This window comes from Larus michahellis, chromosome 8 (assembly GCF_964199755.1).
Source record: "Larus michahellis chromosome 8, bLarMic1.1, whole genome shotgun sequence".
NCBI classification, from domain to species: domain Eukaryota; kingdom Metazoa; phylum Chordata; class Aves; order Charadriiformes; family Laridae; genus Larus; species Larus michahellis.
In genome coordinates this window covers 12,894,181-12,916,809 of record NC_133903.1, presented here as the reverse complement: position 1 = coordinate 12,916,809, position 22,629 = coordinate 12,894,181, and the positions used below count along the sequence as shown (strand labels likewise).

The 22,629-nt window shown below is 40.8% G+C and overlaps 1 protein-coding gene across 3 annotated transcripts in view; it reads right to left on the bottom strand.

Annotated features, from left to right (window-relative positions):
• GRIN2A (glutamate ionotropic receptor NMDA type subunit 2A) overlaps positions 1-18,189 on the bottom strand; it is a 187,773-nt gene extending 169,584 nt beyond the window's left edge. For all 3 annotated transcript variants that reach the window (XM_074596894.1, XM_074596895.1, XM_074596893.1), the window contains exons 1-3: positions 17,677-18,189; positions 16,625-16,853; positions 14,719-15,141 (exon numbers count right to left, since the gene is read on the bottom strand). In XM_074596894.1, the coding sequence (XP_074452995.1) occupies positions 14,719-15,123 (405 nt within the window). In that variant the 5' untranslated portion in view covers positions 15,124-15,141; positions 16,625-16,853; positions 17,677-18,189. The remainder of the gene's footprint in view (positions 1-14,718; positions 15,142-16,624; positions 16,854-17,676) is intronic.
• Between the last annotated feature and the right edge of the window lie 4,440 nt (positions 18,190-22,629).

Here is a 22,629-nt window from a genome sequence, read left to right as displayed (position 1 = left end):
AAAATTTCCAGTCCCAGTCAACAGACATAACTAATATTCAGAAACTGGAATAAACAGGCACAATGAGCAGCACAGAGTTTTTAAATCCTATCCACCCGGTCATGGAGAGAGCTGCTAAAATCTGGGTTAAGCCTTCCAATCCTTAGTCAGAAATGAAAGTCTGTGCAACTGAAATAGTATATCAGAATTAGATTTGCTTGTGGTAAGGATTCTATTAAGCCAAAAATTAAGATCTGAAATAGCTTCAGTTAAAATCAAAATAGTGCATTTCTACTGACAGATATTATAATCCAGAAGAGTCATTGTACTGAGACCAAACTCATAGCCCTTCTCACCACAGGAAATTAATTTGGGACAAATCCCAGACACACTGATTTTCAGATAGGAGTTTTGTCAAAAAAGAAAAAAAAAAATCAGCATTTCTCCAAAATGATGGTGACAGCTGCTGGACTGGAATGCCGTGAATAAGGCACAGCATCCAGTTAGAAAGACCACAGAAATAAAGACAATTACTCATATTGCAATTTTATAAAGCAGATTCTCACAAACACCCTAGTGGCAATTTTAACTACTTTATATTTGTTACTGTACTCAAAAACATGACATACCCATTACATATAAAATATTTATCTTGTATCTATTTATCTGTATTGGGCAGGGGATTGTTTTTCTTTTTAGCAAACTGAGAGATTACACATGTCAACACAGAAAATTTTAGAAATGAAGAAGGGAAGATACCACTCTCCCAGGAGCCATTTCACTTGAAGCTTCTTCGTCATTTGATTAAAGGCTGCACAAATCAGGCTAGATTAAATCTCAAATATAACAAATACTCTATATTTGCTGCTGCAAGTCTCCAGGCTTCTCTATAGACAATTTATGTCTAGCCTGAAGTTTATGGTTGTTTTCTTGATGAAGTTACACGAGATCACTTCAAGACCCAGAAAGGCAGTGCTCCCTTTGAGCCTACAAACGTCATGTCTGCGCACTTGCGTAACATATCACACTGCGCACAGTTACTGTGGGAAGCAAGAGCAAAACGACAGTCAAACTTTCAGTTACAAACATTTAAGGTCCAGAGTAATAGAATAAGAGAGGCAAGTACTCAGCTGTAGCCTCCATGCCAAGATAGCCAGAGGTTTCAAGCTATTGCATAAGCGTATTTCTGTAATCTTTGTTGCTCCAAAGCTGGAAGCTTTTACTGAGGCAAGGCTCTTTGAAGTTACTTTGGGAACTGGCTCTCTGCAGATGGAAAAACAAATGATTAAACCAGCTCAACAGGGAGTCAGACTTATTGTACATACTTGATTTTAAAAGAAGCTAAGGGAGGGAGAATGATTGTGTTATGGTTGTTTTTTTTTTAATACAACACTAGAATGCTTGTTAAGAAGGAAAATATATCACCATCTGAGCTGAATCAGAAAAACTGTTTTAATAACAAAGTTTTAAACTGGGTCAAACATGGAAATGAACCCTTAAAGTGACTTAGTAAGACAAAAATCTAATTACCAAAAATGAACGTTAAATAGAATATCAGGTTTAACTTAAGTAAAACCAGGTAGCATGTCAGAAAGATATTTCACCAACAGTCCAGTAATTTGAAAGAGAGCACCCCAAGTACCATTACAGCCCTTAACGTACCGAATCATTCCTTTAGCTAGAGATGGCTCTTGTAAGCAGAATATGCCTTAAGTCTAATGTGTTGCTCGGACTTTCCACCTCAGATATTAAGAGGCTATGTCTGCATCTTTATGCCTTTTATATAAACATACTAAGCCCCTTATTAGAAAGGCAAAACCCCCTCCATCTTCTCTTTACATTGCAGGATTCAAGCCTTCAGGAAAAGCATTTAAGTAGGCATTAAAGGACTAAATATTTAAAGTATTTCCTTACTTTGCACTTGCTCCTAGTCCTTTACTTCAGAATGAAATCAATCGTGCAGCAGCCAGGATCCCACAAGCAGGATTTTTGCATTCCATGTTGGATGCGTACATGACCTGGATGCTATCTTTTCCTAGCAGAAGTATGCTCCTTGGCATTTAGAAATGCCTTTGCTGACCCAGAGAATTGATTCCCGTTATTTAAAACTGAGGTTTTGCATGCCTATAACTTACTTATCAGACAGTAAAAAAAAGCAGTAGAGGGTGAGAAATGAGCAAAATTCATTCTTATTTTGGCTTAAGTTTTCCACTGCTTTCAGGCAGTGTCCACCGCAGCTTAATAAGTCAATAGAATTTACATTGGAATAAGGATTACTGAGCTGGACCGTTACATTTTATTATTGGATGAAAAAACTCACTATTTTAAGATCTCCGCCTCGTACTGCGAAACAGGTAAATCACAAAACAGCTCTTCTTAAGCCAAGAGTCATCTCATACAAGGAAACGAACAGAAAGAAAACAACTCAAGCAAGCACACAAAAAAGATTGTTAAGGCTTTCGATGACCATTAAAGGCACACATACTGCAGGTGACAGCTGGCTCCCACATAAACTTCCCACATGTTCATTTAAATTTTAATTCAGAGACCATGGGATGTGTTTTTATGAGGAATTGGGAATCTGAAAATATTTTTATATAGTGAGAAGCTACTGAGCAACTGTTCAGGATATTTTAAGTGTGAAGATTTTTTATTATTTACACCGGTTATAAGTCAGCTTTTAGTGTCATTTCACTTATTCACTGACCATTGGAAATATTCCAGTAACTCTCATGGTATAAAATGGTAATGGATAGTAAAGAACAACAACAGGAAAGTGAAAAAGATTCTAGCCCAAAGCCTGTATCCTGGAAAAGGTTTAGAAGAAAGCATGTGACACCACTTTTAAAATTGTTAAGAGTGGAAAAATGACAGGATGAGTATATCTGGAATCAGCTATGAAGATCTTTTGTTGACTTTAGCCAACCTGAGGGGGGAGGGGGTAGTTATAACAATGGAAACTTTTATTTTTCCTTCCACAAGTGAGCTTACCTTGCAAAGAGCCAAAACTATCCTTGTCTGACAGTTTCCTATACTCTATTCTCTGAAGACATTGCTCATTTTCAACCTCATGATACAACCAGTTATTTAGACAACATCAGCATTTATGTTATTCATGATCCAGAACTTTGTTCTGTGCACATAACTACAATTTAAGCTATAAGTGCCAGTTATAAGTGCCTGAAACATAAGTCTCAGAATAATATTTTAAAGCAAGAGCAAAACTCATTCACATACAGGGGAGACTGCAGAATCAGCGAACCAGCTAAGTGTGGAAAGCAATTTATTTTGATATATTTTAACTGTCAGTCTGTCCTGTCCCCAGGTATTCTGAAGCCCCTAATGGGAGATCTGAAATTCAGATTCATTGAATTGAAAATCAATTATAAAAGGGAATCATAAATATATTTTCAAATGTCAGTTCCTAAAAATCCAAGGTAGTAGGCACCCCCAACAAAGGACCTGAACATAGTGAACATACATACACAGAAAAAAGTACATATATTACTACCAGAGAATTATTAAAAATTCTTCCCATTTTCTATAGAAATGGGTGTTTATATAGAAGGACATCAGTGCTGGACACAGTAGCCAGCCAAGTGCACAGCAAAATAAAGGGAGGGTTGTGTATTTAGGAAAGCCTATAGACTGACCCTGTCCCAGAGGCTATAATAAAGAAAAAAACAAAAGCAGTAGGAAAATTTTAAATGACATTAGAAGAGAAACATGCAGACTCTAGTATATCAATTTCCAGATGCCTAACTACAGCCCAGACCCCCTACATTGTACAAGGAAAAGCAAATGTCCCCCTACCTGAGTGTGTAAAGCTGGTCACAGTGAATGCAGAAGGAATCACTTAGGACAGGAGAAGAATTGCCAAAAATCCCAAGCCCAGGAACCCTGAAGAGATACTAAGATGGAAACTGTTCAGAGCTTTGAATACTTTTGGGTTTCTCATACTTCTTTGTTCACAAATAGATAGCTTTCATCAGCAATTTCTGCTGCTGGCTTATCACCACCTCAGCTCTCCACCAATATTACCCTAGCTGACCTGGTTTAGTTTTTCATCATTTCTCTATTTTCTGCTTTTTAGATATAAACAGGCTTGCCTTAAAGTTGTAACAGTTTTTACTTTGTTCTTTTCAAATTTTTAGTTGCTCCAATTAATCTTATTTTAGAACAATTATCATCTGTGCTCTGTGTACACTGAAAGAGTCCCAGTACTCCTAACATTAAGGGACACATAATTTTAAGCAGAGTGGTATAATCTCTCCTAGCCAACCTCGCTTCTGCTAGAAGTGAACTAAGGCAATACAGGGGAAAAAAACCCAACCCCATCTTAACTCTATCACTAGAGTGACAGCCAAGTATAAAGTAGAATAGCAAATAGATGGGATGCAGATGAAGGCAGCATAACAGGAGGGTGTTTGGAAGCAGCTGTTTGGTGCAATGAGATTTTATACAGAATGAACTAGGTAAGACAAATGCAGAATAAGAGCAAGCGAAGGAAGAAAATGTTTCTTTCTGCAACTTCTGTACCAGTTTCCTGTTACATAGTTATGTAAGTGGTAGAGCTTAACATTTTGCACGCTAAGCATTGGAGTCATCCACAACATCTTTCACTAGAAACCAGATTTAAAAACTGCAAACCTCAGCCTTTTTGCAGATACCAATAGTTAAAATGCAGGCAGAGAAAGGAGAGGAGGGGATGGCAAACAGATAAAAATGAAACGAAGGACAAAGTTAGCTTATTTACTACAAAGATAACATGACTATTGAAAATAAACATGACCATCCTAAATGGCACTTGACTAGAGTACAGAGACTTTCCAGAGTTTCTGCATCTGTTTTCTTACGATGAATTCACAGCTTATCTTGTCACAATTAGGTACTTCATACAGCTCTGATGCCTCTGCCAACACAATTTACCCAGAACTCTTAATTAGCCTCTCACACAAAAAAAATAACATGTAATTTGTCTGGTAATTATATGTTTCTGTAACTCCTAAAAGCAACTCATTACAGGAATGTCATGCACTTAGAACAGATTACCTTAATTCTATTTTCTGTTTATTCAATTATAACTGTCATTCCTAATTGTATTGTAAATTGTGTTGAGCTGGACAGTGGCTATAAAATCCCTGCTCTTTCCTCTTTCATAGTGGTTCTACATATGCAGTGCGTTTCCACTAGACACAAAATCAATGTAGTGAAAACAAAGCAGTCCTATTGTTAATTCTAGTCATGTGGAGAGGCAAGCTGGTCAGCACAAACAGACAAAACTTTGTATCATCAAAATTATAGACAGAAATCTTGAATCCAAAGTTAGGACGTTTAAAAAAAAAAGAGACCCCACTATCAAGAAAAGGAAACAAAAGGAAAAGATAAGCAGCTTCCCACCCAGCAATCCCTTGAATGAAAGATGTTCATAGAAATATTTTGCTCTGATGTGCACAAAAGGCAGGCTGAAAACAGTTACGCACACTCAGCAGAGGCTGTTGAGCAAGACCAGCATTGGTGTTCTCAGTCATGCTGTAACAGGTAACTCGTGACAAGGAAACAGTCCAGCCTATCTTCATTAAAAGCCTAAAAGGAAATTACTTTCCCAAACCTGTGATGGAGATAGGAAGCCTAAAACACTGACTGAAGATTCATCTGGCAATGAACCACCTCCCCGGGAGAGCTGACTCAAAACCTAGATTAAGGGATACATAAATCTTAAAGTTGAAAGGTGTACGGTCTCAATCTGAAAATACCTACTTTGTTCAGGTGACTCAAAGATAGGTGTATGTGATCCTACTGGGAAATTACACTACTGTCAGACAATTCCACACACCAAACCACTATTAGTTGTAGGCTCCATCCTGAGGAGTAGGTAAATCAATGGACTTGAAGAAAAATATTAAAGACATGAAGATGACCACCTTTTATTCTCTCACCCTTCCTTTCCACCTTCAGCAAGAGAATCTGGGAGAAAGCAGGGAGAAAAACCTGCAAGTATACCGAAAAAAATAGACCTGGCTTTCTCAGACCTGATCATGCCTAAAAATAAGAAATGAAAGATGACTTCCGAAAGAAACGGAAGTAATTTTGGAGTTGCATGCAGAATATTAGTGTTTTAATCACGTCTCATCCACAGCCCTCCAATGTGCTTTTTAGTGTATTAGAGCCAAAAGGGACTGCACTTTTGCTTTGAATTTGCCCCTGTCCAAATACAGGCTAATCTTGCTAGGCATTCTCTGTTCTATAAACATACAATCAAATAGAGATGTTTCCCTGTTGCCCACACTCTAGAAGTTTAGGACCAGTTTATGACCTCGGGTGTGTTGCTGGACGTCCTAGGTCAGTTTTAGTTCAGTCTCTGTGGCTGTTGAGGAGATGAGGGGAACAGCAATGTGTTACACAAACTGTCTAGATAGATACACTTAGGAATGATATCTTTAATCTGTGTGTGATACTTAAAGAGTCCGTATTCAAATGAAACCTTAGGCATAAATTTTGGCAAGAAACTGTTGCATTTTCAAGAGGTTTAAATCAATCAGAAAGTCTGATCAGCCCACCTCCTCAGCCCACCCCAGTAGGCAGCAATGAACCCCTCGTGCCCAAGTCCCAAAGGCACAGACCTTTCTCCAAGGAATTTTGCTCTTCCTTAAATAAGAGACAACTTGTATTCGTGGGACCTCCTTCCTCCAAACACTCAGGCTTTTTGATCACTTAAGCTTCACATGTATGTAAAGTATAGGGGAAATTGCTGTTGGGAAAGGTGAGACAGAATTAACTGCTGGACACCAAATAACCTCCATCTGCAATTTGGAATATCATGTTTGCACGTCAGGAAACAAGCTAGTTTTCCTGTTGGTTGTTCAGCTTTTATACTACATTTCTTCCAGACACTTAAATTTAATTTCTCTTTCGAAATATTCCTGTTCTAACCAAGCTTATCTTCAGTTCTGGTTTCACACAGAGCCTGTGAGTCTCAACTTTTCCCTGACCCCATATATCAAGTCTCAGGATAGAGGAAGATACATGATCACCATGGGCCTTCTAGCACAGCTTCTCTGAGTGCGAATATTCAAAAAGAAATGCTTGCTAGCTGCTATACATTTACACAAGAGCACAAAACCTTTTCCTAGACACAGTGGGGAGACCCAAGCATGATCCACGAGCAGCGCTGCCTCTCAGGGGCCATGAGACCCCCCCCTAGGTCTCCATCTTGAGAAGACAGAGGGGCCCTTGGGGAGAGGGTGGACATGCAGCATAACTGGAGCTCTGCACTAAGAGAATTAAACTATTTCCATTTTTACAAACTATGCATCTAGCTTATGCACCTCAACTGCAAGCACAGGGATTTTCTCCTAAGGACATTAAGTATAAATCTAATATAAATAGCCAATGATGCTGCTACAGTTTTATTTATTTATTTTAGTGAAGCACAGAAGAAAATATCTCAAGGATTTAAACAATATGGTGACAGATGGTGTGGAGACAATCCAGGCTGGGCTCCCTCAGTAAAATCCACACAACTTCATAGCTTCAGGAAAGAGGGTAGGCAGAGGAGGAAGAGGGAGGGGGAGAGAGGGGGAGAAGAGAGTACATGCAAAGCTGGCCCAGATGACCACAGATTTCTAACAAATAAAAACAGTTGTAGACTGCAAAGTTTCTCTCTTCATCTATACAAAGCTCTTTATACCATCACTATGCAGATCTGCCCCAGCAGATCTTCCAAGCAAGTCTGAAAAAATTATAAAGAAATTCTTCAAATTAAATTGTTAGTTCAAATAAGTGACAAATAAAATACACTATTAAACTGCCTATTCAAAAATCTAAGCATCCTCTCAAAAATAATTAATAGATGAAACACGAAAAATGTGTTTCACATGATATCAAGGCCCTTCTTGCATAATTATTAGGATTAATATTTTCAGTTATGTTCTCTGAATCTATTCTGATTGCCAGAAATGTCTATTGTGCTTTATAGTACTCTACTATTATTTTGTAGCTTAAAGGAAATAATTTTGGATTTTATATTTGAGAATGTCCTTGGGAAAAGAATTCCAAAGATGCCACTAGGAATGTCTGCAAGCAGAAAACTACACTGAAGGCCTGGTGTCCTACTTTTACAGCTCAGGAGTCTGCTGTGTTACAATTACCTATAGGCAGGCAATAGTTTGGAGCGATTGCATGGACAGTCTACAACAGTGACTTACTAGCAGTTTTAAAATGTTGTTGCTCAAAACAAAGACACTTATGGATTTCTATTTTCAAGAACTGTAAGAACAGACAGTTTGAAGAGAAAGAAAACTACATTTGAGATTAAAATATATTGCTCTTACTGCAAATGATTGGATCCAAGGGAAACCAAACACCCCTCTCTCCTAAATAAGAACGGCTTATAGGACCCCCACCCTGCACCGTGGGCTCACCTTCAACTGTGTCAACACAAGCAAGCTAAAAAAACCAGGAACTTGCCCGCACCTCAGCTGCATCAAAAAATCAAGTAAACTCTAAACAATTTCTATTTCCTACAGTCTGCTTATTAGTTACGGAAATTCCCAATCTCTTCACAAATTACGTTCCTTCTCCTTAGGAAAATTAAAGCAAATATCCCACCCTTCAACTCCACAGAAGTGACAGTTCAAGTCTACTCTCATGGTATTCCAGAAAACCCTCCATGCTTTCCTTTGCTAAATTATGAGGGAAACTTTTGTGTGGACAAGAGAATGAGGAATAATAAAATCCCCTCTAGAAATAGCTAGGAAAATCCTTTAGAAAAGAGAGAGTGGGAGAGAGAGTGCGCAATAAAGCAAGGCTCACGTCATTAATATAATGCTCTTCCGAGTTCTGAGACACAGCTCAAAGCAGCGGACGCTGTTAAAGCTTTACTTTCTCAGAGCAATGACAGTACAAGAATAGTAATGTAAGCCAGCATCCTGTATCATAACCACCTCACGCTCCCAGAGCACTGGCTCCTGTTGAAGATATTGTAACCGCTCCATTCACCTCAGTAAGACAGATTTCAAGCATGTTTTTAACCATTTAATAACAGTGATTATATGCATGTGTGCATAAAAGGTACGACCACAGATTAGGAGCCTAGTTCTAAAAAATCCTTATGGATGTGCAACACAACTTTATTTTTAAAAAAACACATATAGATTGACTTTTATGGATATGGTCAATTAAACACAGATTTGCAAATAAAAATAAAAATGAGAATATCTGAAAGTTATGCTTCCCATAGCAGCATTAGTACAGCTAGAAGGAAAGAAAATCAAATTCAACTGCTTCTTTAAAAGAGGCAGAAGCTGGAAGTATTGCGTGCAATGGAATAGTGCAAGCTACTATATCTAGACCTGAAACACCAATTACATGAATACAGGTATTTCTGCACTAAAGCAATTATTAAACTATGGTTTAATCTTCCAGTCTTTTGCAGTACCAACCAAAGCCAAAGTTAATATCAATCTCAGGAGTATACTGCCATACACATGCTAATATCAGTTATCAGGAAGGGCAGGAATGAAAAGTTACAAAATTTAAATTTAAGATTTTCTGGAAAAAATACAGGAGCGCTTTTATGAGCCAACTAGATGAGCTGGACAGAATTCTACATGACGCATATCGAAGACATGCAAATTGATGAGCACATTCCATGAAGTATGAGCTCCAGAAAAGATTCTATAACAAACTCAACACACGCACCCCATTCATCACATTTATTTTTAGAGCATAAGAGTCGAAGCACACGGATGCATAGTGCAAATGTGAAGTGTAGCTTTTGAACTTTTTCTTTTTTTTTTTTACATGATCACTGCACTATGAGGACATATGGCAAAGAAGTTGTACATGTAGAAGAACCTTAAGAGCAGCGTAAAAAGCTGTATACGTATAAGGGAGTGTAAATTTTCATTACCAGAGCCAGGAGTCCGGGTGTGCTCTGATCATAGTTACCAGGCTGGGCTGAGAGTTCTGGTTTGCACAAGTACAGTATGGGGTTTGTATCTCAAGAATGAGAAAAAACAGAGCAATTCCAGCTATGAGCTAAAAATGACAGGTACTGCAAACATCTGCAAGTATTTCAGTAAAATATCTGAAAAATATCCATCAAAAGGACAAACAAGATTAAAAAGTAGTTTCCCTCACTATTTATTCACAGTTAGATGTCTTAACAAGTATCCCAGCAGCACTGCAGAAGGCAGGGGGATGAGCTGAACATGAGTCAGCAGTGCACCCTTCCGGTGATAAAGCCTAACCAGGCTGCACTGGCACAGCCAGCTGCTTGAGGGGAGGCATTATTCCCCTCTTTGGTCCTCCTGAGGCCACATCTGCACTCCTCTGTCCAGTTTTGGGTTCCTCCATACAAGATGTCAATATACCTGAGTGAGTCTAGAGGACTGCAGTGCAGCAGGTGCAAGAAAGGGCTGAGACAACTCTTTTCCCCAGAAAAGGGGTAGGAAAGGACAGGTATAATTGCAGCCTACAGTTACTCAGAGAGAGAGCTGGACTCAGAGACTCACAGCAAAAGAACAAGAGCCCCTGGGCATGGTACAGAGGGAAATTCTAATGAGAAATATCAAAAATATTTGCATGGTGAGAAAGGTTAAGTACTGGAACAGATTGTCCAGAGAGGTTGTGGTATCTACATCCATGGTGATATTCAAAACGTGACTGGATGATCTGATCTAAGTTTGATGTTAGCTCATCACTGAGCAAAGGTTGAGTTAGACAACCTCCAGTGATCCCTTCTAACTTCCATTGCTCTGTGATCCTATGTTTACTATTTTAGAGGAGGATGCGGGTAAAAAAGGAAAGCTGAAGGTGGTGGTAAATGCAAAAGGAATTTTATACTAAACAATTAAAAGTATTTCTTGCTAATATTATCAGCATAAAAAATAATGAAGAAGGATAATTTAACCATGCATAGTACTTATTTTTTGAAAAGCAAAAATTTATTTTGCATAACATTTCCAGAGCTGTTTCAAGAAGCTTTGTAATACCCCTTCTGGAAAATTAGCCTCACCTTTAACGCTGTTTGGCTACGCATTATAACTGTCAGTACTTCATGACGATAAAATGCTTCAGGTTATGCCTTTCAGAAAGATTTCTAATGAGAAGTTAGAAACACTTAATTTTGCAATATGCAAGTGTAGTATGGTTCAAGGACGCTAAGTATTCCTGGATGTATTTATAATACATAGGGGCTTTTTCCCCCACTCCTGAAGGAAACAAATCTTTTATTATTGTTGTAAAACTAACCATGATGTTCAGTTTTAGAAAATATCCCAAATACTACCATTGTAATGATAGCATGTGGTGAAACAAACATAACTAAGTTTAAAACCAAACGCTCAAGTCAGGAAACAGTTCCTAAGTAATGTTTGGTTTGAGATCCCTCAAATGTCAACAGAGAGATGATGAATAAACAACCAGTCTGTTTTCAGCATCCTCCAAGGGATGAGGGAGGCTGATGCACAGGAGGTTGGCACAGATGCCCCAGACAATTCTCATCTTGTTTCAGTAGACTATCCCACATCTGAATATGTTTTAAGTTTGTGGCAGAACTGGGGACCAAAGCCAAGGAGCAGTTCATTGGCAGGAGAATTCCTGCCAACAGCAGGTGATAAAGTCAGCTGGAGACAGAGCATGTGGCACTGTCCAAAGGGTATCTCTACAGCACAGTTGGGATCAGGTAGGTACCATAAATCCTTAAGCGTCACCTTGGTTTATTGATAGGGTTTTGACAGCAGATGTCAGGTGAAGGCAGATCGGCTAGGTTCCAGAAACATTGCAGTTTTGTTGGCTTCACATGCCTGTCAATTTTCATAGTCTATATCAAGCAACATATCTTCTCAGCTGGTGCAGGCAAACTTTAACCAAACTGAAGCTGAGTACAGTCAGCTGGGCCAATGGAGGAGGCAGTCTAAACTACGCACCGTTCACAGCAGATGTTCACACAGGGACTCGGTACTTCAAAAGCTGTATGTTCTGCATTAATCACTGCATAATCCAAATGTGGGCATCTCTCATATTGAGAAGCCTAGAAACTTTTTCTTTGTTAAAGACACTGCTCTTCATGTGAGATTCACATTGACATAGTATTTATGAGCCATAGAGAATATGGTAGGCTTATCTACTCTGAGTCATTCCAGTCTTTAGCAGTATAGAGCATTATAGATGACTGCTCATTTCTGTGCCTTCAGTTTACTTCATGTTTAGGACTGTTAAGGATGTAAAGCAGCATATAACAACCACCTGGCACAGAATTCACTGAACTATCATGCAGCCTTTGTGTCAGCTGTGCTTGGTAGACTACAAAGGAGCAGGTACTACACACACACTCATTCTGAAGTAAAAGTAATCTAAAACACAGTACCAACATAATGCCACAGAGGAAGAAAATATCTGTTAGAGCCACACAATAAGGACATAAATGAAATGCCCTTATTAGAGTGCCAGAGAACTACGTCCACAGGCAGGATCAGGACCAAACATCTTTTTTGCATGTCCAGCATGTCAATGTATGAGACAAAACAGAAGACTTTAAACACTGATCAACTTCACAGTTCAGCCAACACCCATGTGTTTCAACTGAAATCCTGACACTAACTTGGAAAACAGATTTTACATTTGCAGTCCTTCTCCCTCAGATTTCATCTCCTCTGCCTTTATGACAGCAATGTGAATTTCACCTTCAACTCCCAGGAATTAATTCCTAAATGAATGGTTAATTGAGTCTCATTACTGTGATGTTCCAAACCCAGTTGCAAGACATTGCACATTGGAAAAGCCAAGGTAAAAATTAAGGCAAGTCTAGTTACATGAACAATTCCTTCAGCCAATTCAAGCTACTGAAGACAGCTCTGTTAGATTGTCTTAATGCACAAAAGAACAATTTTGATTTCCCAAGTGGAAATCTTAGAAGCCAAGTTTCAGCACAAAAATGTTTTACTAGCAAACTGTGATAACCCCTAAAATCAAAGACGGTGATATAATAATGACAATGTTAACATGCAATGAAAATAGTATTAACTTACTGAGACAAGAAAAATACAATCTATTTCATTTTCTAGAGACTCCTACATAAAAGTGAAAAATAGATCTGTATCAGTAACATCCTGCATCTGCTAACCGAGCGTGAAGTTGATTCCGTAAGGATTTTTGCCAGTGTTTCATCACTCAGCACTGGCTGGAATCTTCAAATGTTCTTACACTGGCATAGAAAGTTGAGTGAAATACATATCGAATAAAATTCCTAAATACAGATAAAGCGAGCTTTATAAAGATGGGTAAATCTGTACAGTAATTTAAAAGCACATGAAATAACTGCCTCTGTAACTTGGTCACTACAGTTACATTTAAGACAGTAGCATTGACTGTAATGATCTTTCCAAAAAAATCAAGATGTCAAAGCCATCGTTATAGAATCTCTGCTATAATTCAGCACTTATTGTCCTCCCCTTGTATGACAGAAGTTTTAAAGGAAGGCCATTCAGAATAACAAGAGAGATAGATCTCTTATCCCAATGAAAAACGTCTTTCCCAGAGGTTAAAGTTTCAAAAATTCAAAGCTGATTCCTCAGTTGTAATTAATCATTGCATCTTTCCTGCTTCTTTTTACCACTCAAGTTATGAAATAACGTATCTGGACCACTTCATTTTTAGTTGGATTCAGAGAGCTCTTTACTATTCAAGTACTATTGAAAAGCCACTTGTAAGGAATAACAATATTTAATGAATAAGAAACCCTAAAGGGCGCAAATATCAGGAAATAAGTTGCAATTAGCATTGAAAAGCCTTGTGTGCTGGGAAACCAGTAAGTGACTTCCCACACTGAAACTCCCTCTTCAGCTACCCTCTTTTACACCACGGTGGGAGCTCCTCTCAGACTGTCGAGCCAAGCAGCAGTCCATGCCAGAGAGCTTAGTCCTGTGCGGTGCTAAGCACCTGTTTCAGAAACAGCAGTGATCACTTTACAGGATCAATGCTGTAAGGACAGCAAGGATTTTTAAAAAATTTTTACAATGTTAAGGAACATGAGCTGGGTACATGAGTCGCTTTTGTCATTCCACAGTCCCACAACAGATTATATAGAGATGTTTTCCAACAAAAAAATTTCTCATTATCTCCAGAGTTCAGACAACTCCATTGTGGATTTTCATGAACTACAGTCGGAAATTAGAAGTATCCGGTTAGCAAAATCTAATTTAATAAATATAATAAATACAAAAGGTGGTTCAAGTTTACTTAATTTATAGACTGTAGTGGATCACAGAAGTCCAACTTGATACAATTGTCCTGTTACTACTATTGTCCTCAAATACATTCAGGTCTATTGCTTGCTATTTCTTATAAGCACCACAGAATATCTGCTTATAATTTTACATCTTATCCCTACAATCATTTTATGGACCTACTATTTTGAGGTTGTTTTTACAGCCATATGACATATTTTCTAGCAAAGTTACCAAACTGACCAGCATTCAGTGGACCGGAGAGTAAAATTTCAATAGGACTGCTCTTACAATGGGCAGAAAGTTGAGTTTCAGGAATGAATCCCAAAATATTTCAGAATATTTGATGAGTGATCAACAAGGACACTGCTCTGTATATTTTTTCTTTTTTAAAGTACAGAGAGACAATTAGAAGCATCCTTTTAGAACTGCCTGTAGTGATTATTCATGATAGAGACCAACAGTGAAGTACATTAGACTAGCAAAAGCTTTTAATAAATTTTCCTACCTTATCTGCCATTATCATGGAGGCTCCGCCATGAATTCCAAGAATTGGAATAGAAGTCTGAGATGAAATAAAATCCAAAATCTGAGCTACTGCCTCCTGATCAGTATCATCTCCAAAAACCACTCCATGGATCTTGGTGCCTGACATCAAGTCGCAAACATGTGTTATGATGCTTTTAGGGTCAGTCTGGTTCACCAGAAGGGTCACTACATTGACATCAACAGTCAGGTCTGCTGACATTTCCCTGGTCCAGAGAGCTCTGATATCTCTCTCCGTGATATCCTTGGTCCTTCCCAGAATCACTGCAATGTTCAGGATGGGATAACTTTTCTCCGCTCCATGAACAAGATCCAGAGGCGCCAGAAGAGCTTGGAGTACCAGGAGAGCACAGCCAATTTTCCTCATCTTTGCCAGCTTTATCCCCTGCAAAAGTGATCACATTGTGTGAGAAAAACAGAGAGGAAAAAAATATATACTGTGTATCTCCAATGAAGGTTTTAAACAGAAAACTTCTGGACACAATGCAAACTTTAGCAGCCTTTTATAATGCATTCTTCACCTTAGTTTCAATTCAAGCCTCTTACATCCTCTCAAAAAGTTGGCTTGCCAATGACAGTGTTACAACTGGTCTCCCGCAAGCAAGGCAAAACATGTAGCATAAGTTCAGAGGAAAGACCTGCTAAAATTCTTCCTGGACAGCCAACAAAACTGAAATGACTGACATCATTAAAAAAAGACATTATCATCCTTGCCGTCCTAAAACAGGTAAAACACAGAAATCTATCTTCCTTTGTCCTGAATGTCTATTTAAAGTTTAGTCAGTCTAACAGGAAGAGGTGCTTTAGCTCAAAATGAGAGAAGCGAGCCAGAAGTCCGCTGAAAACCCCAGTCCATATATTCCATACATTTCACAGCATCCCAGAACCATGCTGTTTTATTTCTGAAGATCTCTCCTAGACAGCTGCTGCTCAAGCACAGTCTACTGTATTTCTGGAACAGATTCAGAAGCACAATATTCTATCTTAATTCTTCTCCCTCCTCTTACGCAGCATTCACTTGAGTATCTCAGAACTGCTGATCTCAGACACAAAGTTGTCACTGGTGCTGAAGGGGAGGGTGTTCCATAAATCAGCATCACTGCATTGGTTTACTTCATGTCTTCACTGAATCTCTGTAGGGGGCTGAATATAGACAGAGTAGGACGGGGAGAGAAATGAGCCATAGAAGTGATCTGAACTATCTGAAGGAGGGAGAAGAAGGAGAGCAGGTCTGACTCTGCAAGATCTCCCTCTGTTTCTGTGCCCCGAGGGATTTCCACCCCCATAACTGGCTCTCTGCTAGCTGCAAGAAGGGAGTCCCTGTGCCACATAAAGCCAAGCTTGTTGCAAAGCGCCACGCAGAAAACACTAGCAGGGCTGTCCAATTAGGAGTGGCATTTTTTAGATCTCCCGTCTCATCCTGCCAGCCCTACCTCCATCATCAATCAGAATCATCTGCTGCCAAAACAGACACCAAGACAAGGGCTTGCTGTATCATCACCTCCTTTCGGGCCAGACAAGGAGATGAGCACTTGAGAGACCATTTAATTGCAAATCAGTGCCACTGTGCTTCCTAAGTCATTGCACTGCGGGCCAGCTTCCCGCCGCTGCAGCACAAGAGGTAGCACGGAAAGGGGTAGAAATAAACAAACCTAAATGCCCGCAGACGCGAAGACGCTTCAGCTTCCTTCAGACCCCGAGAAATACTAATTATAATAGCAAACACCACCCGCAGAACCCCTCTTTGCCCGCCTCGGGCACAGTTCGCTGCCCGTAACCAGCCGCACCGCACCGGGAGCGCCCCCGGCTCCCGCGGCGGCGCGGCGCGATGGCGCCCCCTGGCGGCGGCGGGGCGCCGTCCCACGTACCCTGCGCCTCAGGAGACGGAGCGGCGGCGGGTGCCGGTGGTGCCGGTGCTGGTGGTGCCGGTGCTGGTGCAGGGCATGCCGCGGCCGCAGGCATGTCGCGCCCCTCGGTGCCCGGGCTCAGGGGCGGCCTCCGCGCCGCTGGCCGCACGCGTGATCCCCGCCGCAGCCTGCCGGCGACATCGCATCCCGGGAGGGCAGCTAGGCGGACAGGGAGACAGGCAAAGGGGGGCTGGACACGGGGAAGGGGACGGAACGGGGTAACGTGGGGGGAGAAGAGGAGACGATGAAAAGCCGTTAGTCAGGTTGAAGATTTGACAGCGGGAAAGAAAATAAACTAGAAATAATTTAATCTCATGTGGCATGTGAACCGAAATAAAGTGGCTAGACTCAAAAGTTTCCCTCCCCCCCCCCCCCGCTTCACTTCGAAATAAATTTAAGCTCTTTCCTAACAGCAGCACCCGTGAGCCCGCAGCCGTCCGGGAAACGTCCCTCATCCTATCCAGGTCAGGAAAATCCTGGGCTCCCAACTGCGCGTTTGCTTCCAAGAGAAACGCACGGGTTTGAGCTCTAAGGGAACAGACATCCAACCTGGAAAGAGCAGGTAGAAGCAAACTAATTCACATGATCAAGGCCAGGGGTTTTCTTGACAGGTTCAAAACAAGCATAATCTGGAAAACAGCTAAATCGGTGTGGGATAAAGCTCTTTTTGATGTTGTAACGGAACAGATTCATTCTCAATTTATCCTAAACAAACCCAGGGAGACACGCTCTAGCAGATCCTCCACGAAAATCTCGGGTTGCTTTGATTTTTCATTCACTATTTCCAGTAAATATACTCCTTCAAGCATCCCCAGTTAAATGTAGGACGCCGGCGCGCCAGGCAAAGGCGACCGGCGTTCCCTATAACTGGTCCTCGGTGCGGACTAGAAACTCCGAGCCAAGCACGGAAGCGCGGGGCCGGCAGCGCTGGCATCCCTGCGCCGCGCCAGGGCGCCCAGCCCCTTCCCAACTCCTGGGCGCGTATTAGCGCTGGCCAGAAAGGCAATACTTACTGCATTCTCCCTCCACATAGTTCCAGTTTAAAGATCCTCAAAGTCATTTCAGTAGATTCCTTTGCAAACAACGAAGTGGAAAATAGGTCCCTTAATGCCTGGATTTCATCCTGCAACTTGTTCCCACCGCAGTAAATACAAGCCCGGCACCTCTTTATCGCTTGAAATCCCGCATGATCAAGTTTTAGCACAGCCATTGCAACTGAGGTTTGCTCTTTACTTTTGTCAGGAGATATTTAAGCGTCTTCATCTTTTTATTTTCCTTTCTTTTTTTTTTCCTCCCCCTTTTTTTGGCCGTGTAAAGGGCAATTGCAATATTGCCGCAGCAGTTCCTCAGGACGGCAGCCTCGGAGCGCCCACGTTCCCCTCAGCTTCCTGGAAGCGGCGGGGACCGGCAGCGCCGGTTGCTGAAGGCGCGGCGGGATCCACCCGGCGGCGGCCGCGCGGGGGCCGCCTGCGCGCCGCTGCGGGGACTGGCAGCGCCGGCCCGCTCCGCTCCGTTCCACCGCCCCCGGCACCGCCGCCCTTTCAGGGGCTGAAGCTCACGGGCGCCTTGTCAAACCGAGACCAATCGCGGCTACTTTGAAGGCTCCCCCCGCCCCGTTCCGCTTCCACAAGCACCAGCGAATGAGTCAGAGGCAGACAATCGGGGGAGGGGGTGTCAGATCTGGGGGAGCAGCGAAAACACCAGGTTTGGGGCAGAAGAGTCGCAAACTTGAGCTCTCTTCCCACGTTAACAGCCCCAGCAAAAGGCTAGTAGCCCAGGAAAACCCTGAGTGTTCTCCTTTCCCTTGATACAGGGGCTGTCAACCAGAAATTCCTGCCACAGGCTCAGGGGAACAAATGTGGAGCAGCAGCTTCCACACTAAAAGCAGCCCTAAAAAGCTCCAGACCACAGCCAAATATCACAAAAATGCTCTGTAGAAGTTGGCTCCATCTGGGCATCCCCACTGCTCCATCCCCCCACAGCATTGTGCCCGTTTCTCCATCTCCCACTCATGTAGCACAGCCCTGGTGTCAGACCCACCTTGCTGTTGAGCAGCTCTTTCCTCCTTGCCCAGACCCCACGCCACCACTACCTTCCGCCACCACACACTACCACACCTCCTCCCTTGCTCTTCTGCTTTCCCTTTTCCACCATCCTGCTCCAGCTGCCACAACTTATTTGTTTTTGCACGAATGAATATACCGGCTAACTACCGCGTAGGTGATGTCCTCTTTTGTGCTCCATCCTTTACAACCATACACATTTCTATGCTGAATACTTCAGAGTACGGCCAATTCACACGTTTTGACAGACCCACTCAACGAGGCACCTGTGCCAGAGGAAACCTTTGAGTTCAAATAGGATAATGCCAAGCGTCCACTCACCAAAGTTTCCTTTTCACCACATTAAGCCACAGAATACTGAGAACTCGCTCCCAAAGACATTTAACAACGCATCAGCTTTACTGCTCTTGACAGTGTCTTCATAAAATTCCCCAATAGGTCTATGCCTTTTTTCCTCCTTTGAAAGACCTCATCTCCTAACTTATTTAGAGATTACTTCCTTAGACATTGCATTAGTCCTTCTAAGCAAAGCAATTAAGCAGCTACAACTGTGCCTTTTTTTTTTTTTTAAGTTTGATGTTTTAAGGCATCTTTGCATTTCACCCTTGATGCACATTTTTCTCCTGTAAATATTACAGTGATGTTTGTTGCGGTTACTGGAGATTAGGGTAGCATCTCCGTCCTTGTGTAAGGGTTATTTCACTGTGATCATTCAGTAGATTCAATGAAACAGCAGCAATCAAGATCCTCAAATGCAAGTGAAATTCACAATGGCAAAAAAATGTGGCTCTAACATTAGTATATGCTTAAAATATTAGAAGTGACACAGTGGTTTTGGAAAATACTTAGTATACAATACGCTGTGCACAGTGCATTGACTGAATTTAATGGTTTGAAAGACCAATACAAGAAATAGCCAAGTTTTCCAACTTCAACAGAGCTATAGGATTTTCATTAATGTAAATTTAGACACATTTAGCATTATTTTCAATCTTTTTCCTCAATTACTCTTATAAAAGCTTGTGAAATATCACATTAAAACTTAGTCCAAATAAATTTACAAATTAAAAGTTTGCCCAAAGACACTGAGACCCGTCTTGGCAGTACATATGCAGTCTTCCCAAAAACCTCAAAGTCAAGCAGATTACTGCCTACAGAGTTGAGTAAATGCTGCAAAATTAGACTGCTATTTTAATAGACATCCATAGTCCATTTCTAGGTATATTTGCACAATTTAATTTAAGATTTAAAAGAAGGGCTGCAAACATTTTAAGAAATCAACTTCACTCAGCAGAAACAAGAAAACAAAATTTGCATTTAAGTGTCTTTAACCTACCCTTGTAATTTGTGTGTAAAAAGGGAACACTTACTTTAGAAGCAGTGTAACAAACACTAACATCCCTGCACTTGGGAGATTCAGTTACAAATTTAGTATTTTCATGGAGAACATTTATTCTGAAAGGCAGATGGATTGATATGTAAGTGATTGCCTTCTCCACACAAACAGCTGTGCACTTATCTAAAAGAAGGTACAACATAACTTCAAGAAGTTTGGAATCGTGCACTTCTGAGGATACTTTCCAGCTGGGGTTTCCCTACCTCCCGCATGATACATAAACCCGTATTTAAAGGTCAGAAACTTTCTTCTTACTCAGTCCCTTCCAAAGCAACATTAAATTACAAAAAGGTTTCCCTTTCCTGAAAATTACCTGTTGCAGAGTACACTTGTCAACAGAAACAAGCAGCCAAATTATCAGGCAGAAGCAGTGTTTCCAAAGGAGGGGAGAGAGGCAGTGGGGTCTAATGGTCAGGCACAAGGCACATTTCTGTCTCTGTTGCTGACTCATTAGTGACACCGTGCCTGTTACTTTCTCTCCATTTGCTTTACTTTACCAGGTGTAAAATGCTTGCCTCAGACATGTTAGCTAAATTAAAAGCCAGATTTAACCCCGAGATCAATGGAAACAACTCCGTCATTTTCCTCTTGCTCTTAAAGAAAGCAGCGTTAAGGAAGGTAAGTACAGTCACCCTTCTTAAAAAGAATTTGTTCTCATGCAATGACACTAAAGTTAGCCAAGAAAAATCCTTCAACACACTAAATATCAAATTATTGCCACTGTATTTTCAATAGGAATAGTCTTTGTTACAAAAGTTTAAGCCATGATTCAAGAGATCTCTAAACCAAATTGCAGATCTACTGAGTAACCATTCCTACGTGCAAACACTATTACACAAGACTTCACGTTTTGTGAAACAAAATGGTAACAAGAGATTACAAGTAACTGGCTAGGTTAAGCGAGAGACGCTTACTTAGAATTAATTCCAATTTTAAAAATGTTTCTAGTTTCAGCAATAATCTCCTCTTACAGTTAGGGAATATTTCTGTAACCAGGAACAATACATTTACATGCATCTATCTTACCTGCCACAAATATCTGAATTCATGTACCCCAAGAAAACTCTCAAGCAGGAATCGAAAGCGATATTGATGCAAAGTCATTTTTCAGGACCACACAAGATCAAGTCTGAAATGAAACCACTTGAGTCAACAAAAGTTTAATTCATAGCAAACAAGGATACAGTAACATAAGCTCACTCTTGAGGGGCAGCAGAGTTACATACGTGCTAAATGAACCCAAAGTAAAAATGGGAAAGAACTCAATTGTTTTCGAACTTGCTAAAACATTTGGTCACAGATGGCCCTCTTATTGAAAACTGGCTTCGCTCCTCATTTGGCAGTGTCCTTTCTTGCACGATTTACCAAGTCATGCATGAAATGATGGCCTTAAGCTACTCTCCATTTTGCAAAGGACATGAGCTGGCTGTCACAGAAAAAAAAGGAGGCAACATCGCTGAATGGAGCTTGAGGCTGTTACAGCACTTCAGCTTCTCTGCAAACAACATCCAGCAGGGAAGGAACACCCCAGGGAAAGTTCAGCTCCAGAGTTCAGCCTTCCCACCTCACCTCCAATTATCAGAGTTATTCACCAGGATTCACCAGGATTGTGTCTTTGCCTCTTTTGTAATCAATTTTCCGCATCAAATTAATCTTTAGCTTTATTTCCAAACTCTGCTATGCAGTTCCCAAGATGAATTCTCTTTCTCTGGGAAATCACTGAATTAGTCAAATCTAACTCTGAGGGTGAAGCCAGAATTTCATGATGAACTCTGTACTTTTTAATTAAAGCTGCTCTATTAACAAAGAAATCTGTGTCACAACAATGCGGCCCTGTGAAGACTGTGTTAGTTACAATCCCATTACACATTCAACTGCCTGCACAAGGTCTGGGCTTCAGGGAATCAAATCAGGTGTAAATACCTAGTTTAAGACTGCTCCTCTTCTCTCCCTGCTCTCCCCACACAGAAATTGTGAAGTATCAGTGTATCTCTAATAAAACCTGCTAAGAACACCCAAGAAAACACCTGACTACTGCAGAGCCAGTACAGCTTGTTCATTAATACCTAGAACAGTAGAGGAGCAGTCAAAAACGACCATTATTTATTTAGGGCCAAAACATGATCTCCCACTCCTCTCTGAATTCAGTAAAAGTGACAACCCTTTATGAATCAGAATTTTTAAAAATGCTATTTTAAGTCTTCTTTTCACTCCCCCCCGAACTATATAAATCTGTCTCTTCTGTATCTATTTCTGGACAGCAAAATGGGCCTCCTAGCCAAGTAGGACCAGCTTGTATTAGTCTATCTAAAGGATGCTCAGATTCTTGAAGTGTGTAACGACAGGATTAGTTTTGTTCCTGCCTCACATGGAACATTCTCTGTGTCTCCACATTTGCGATGGTCTTTGTGATGAACACTGATTTTATGTACCTAAAAAAGCCCCTATGTATATAACGGATGTATATTTTCAAAAGTTTTACCAAAAATTTGTTTTAAATCAGAGAT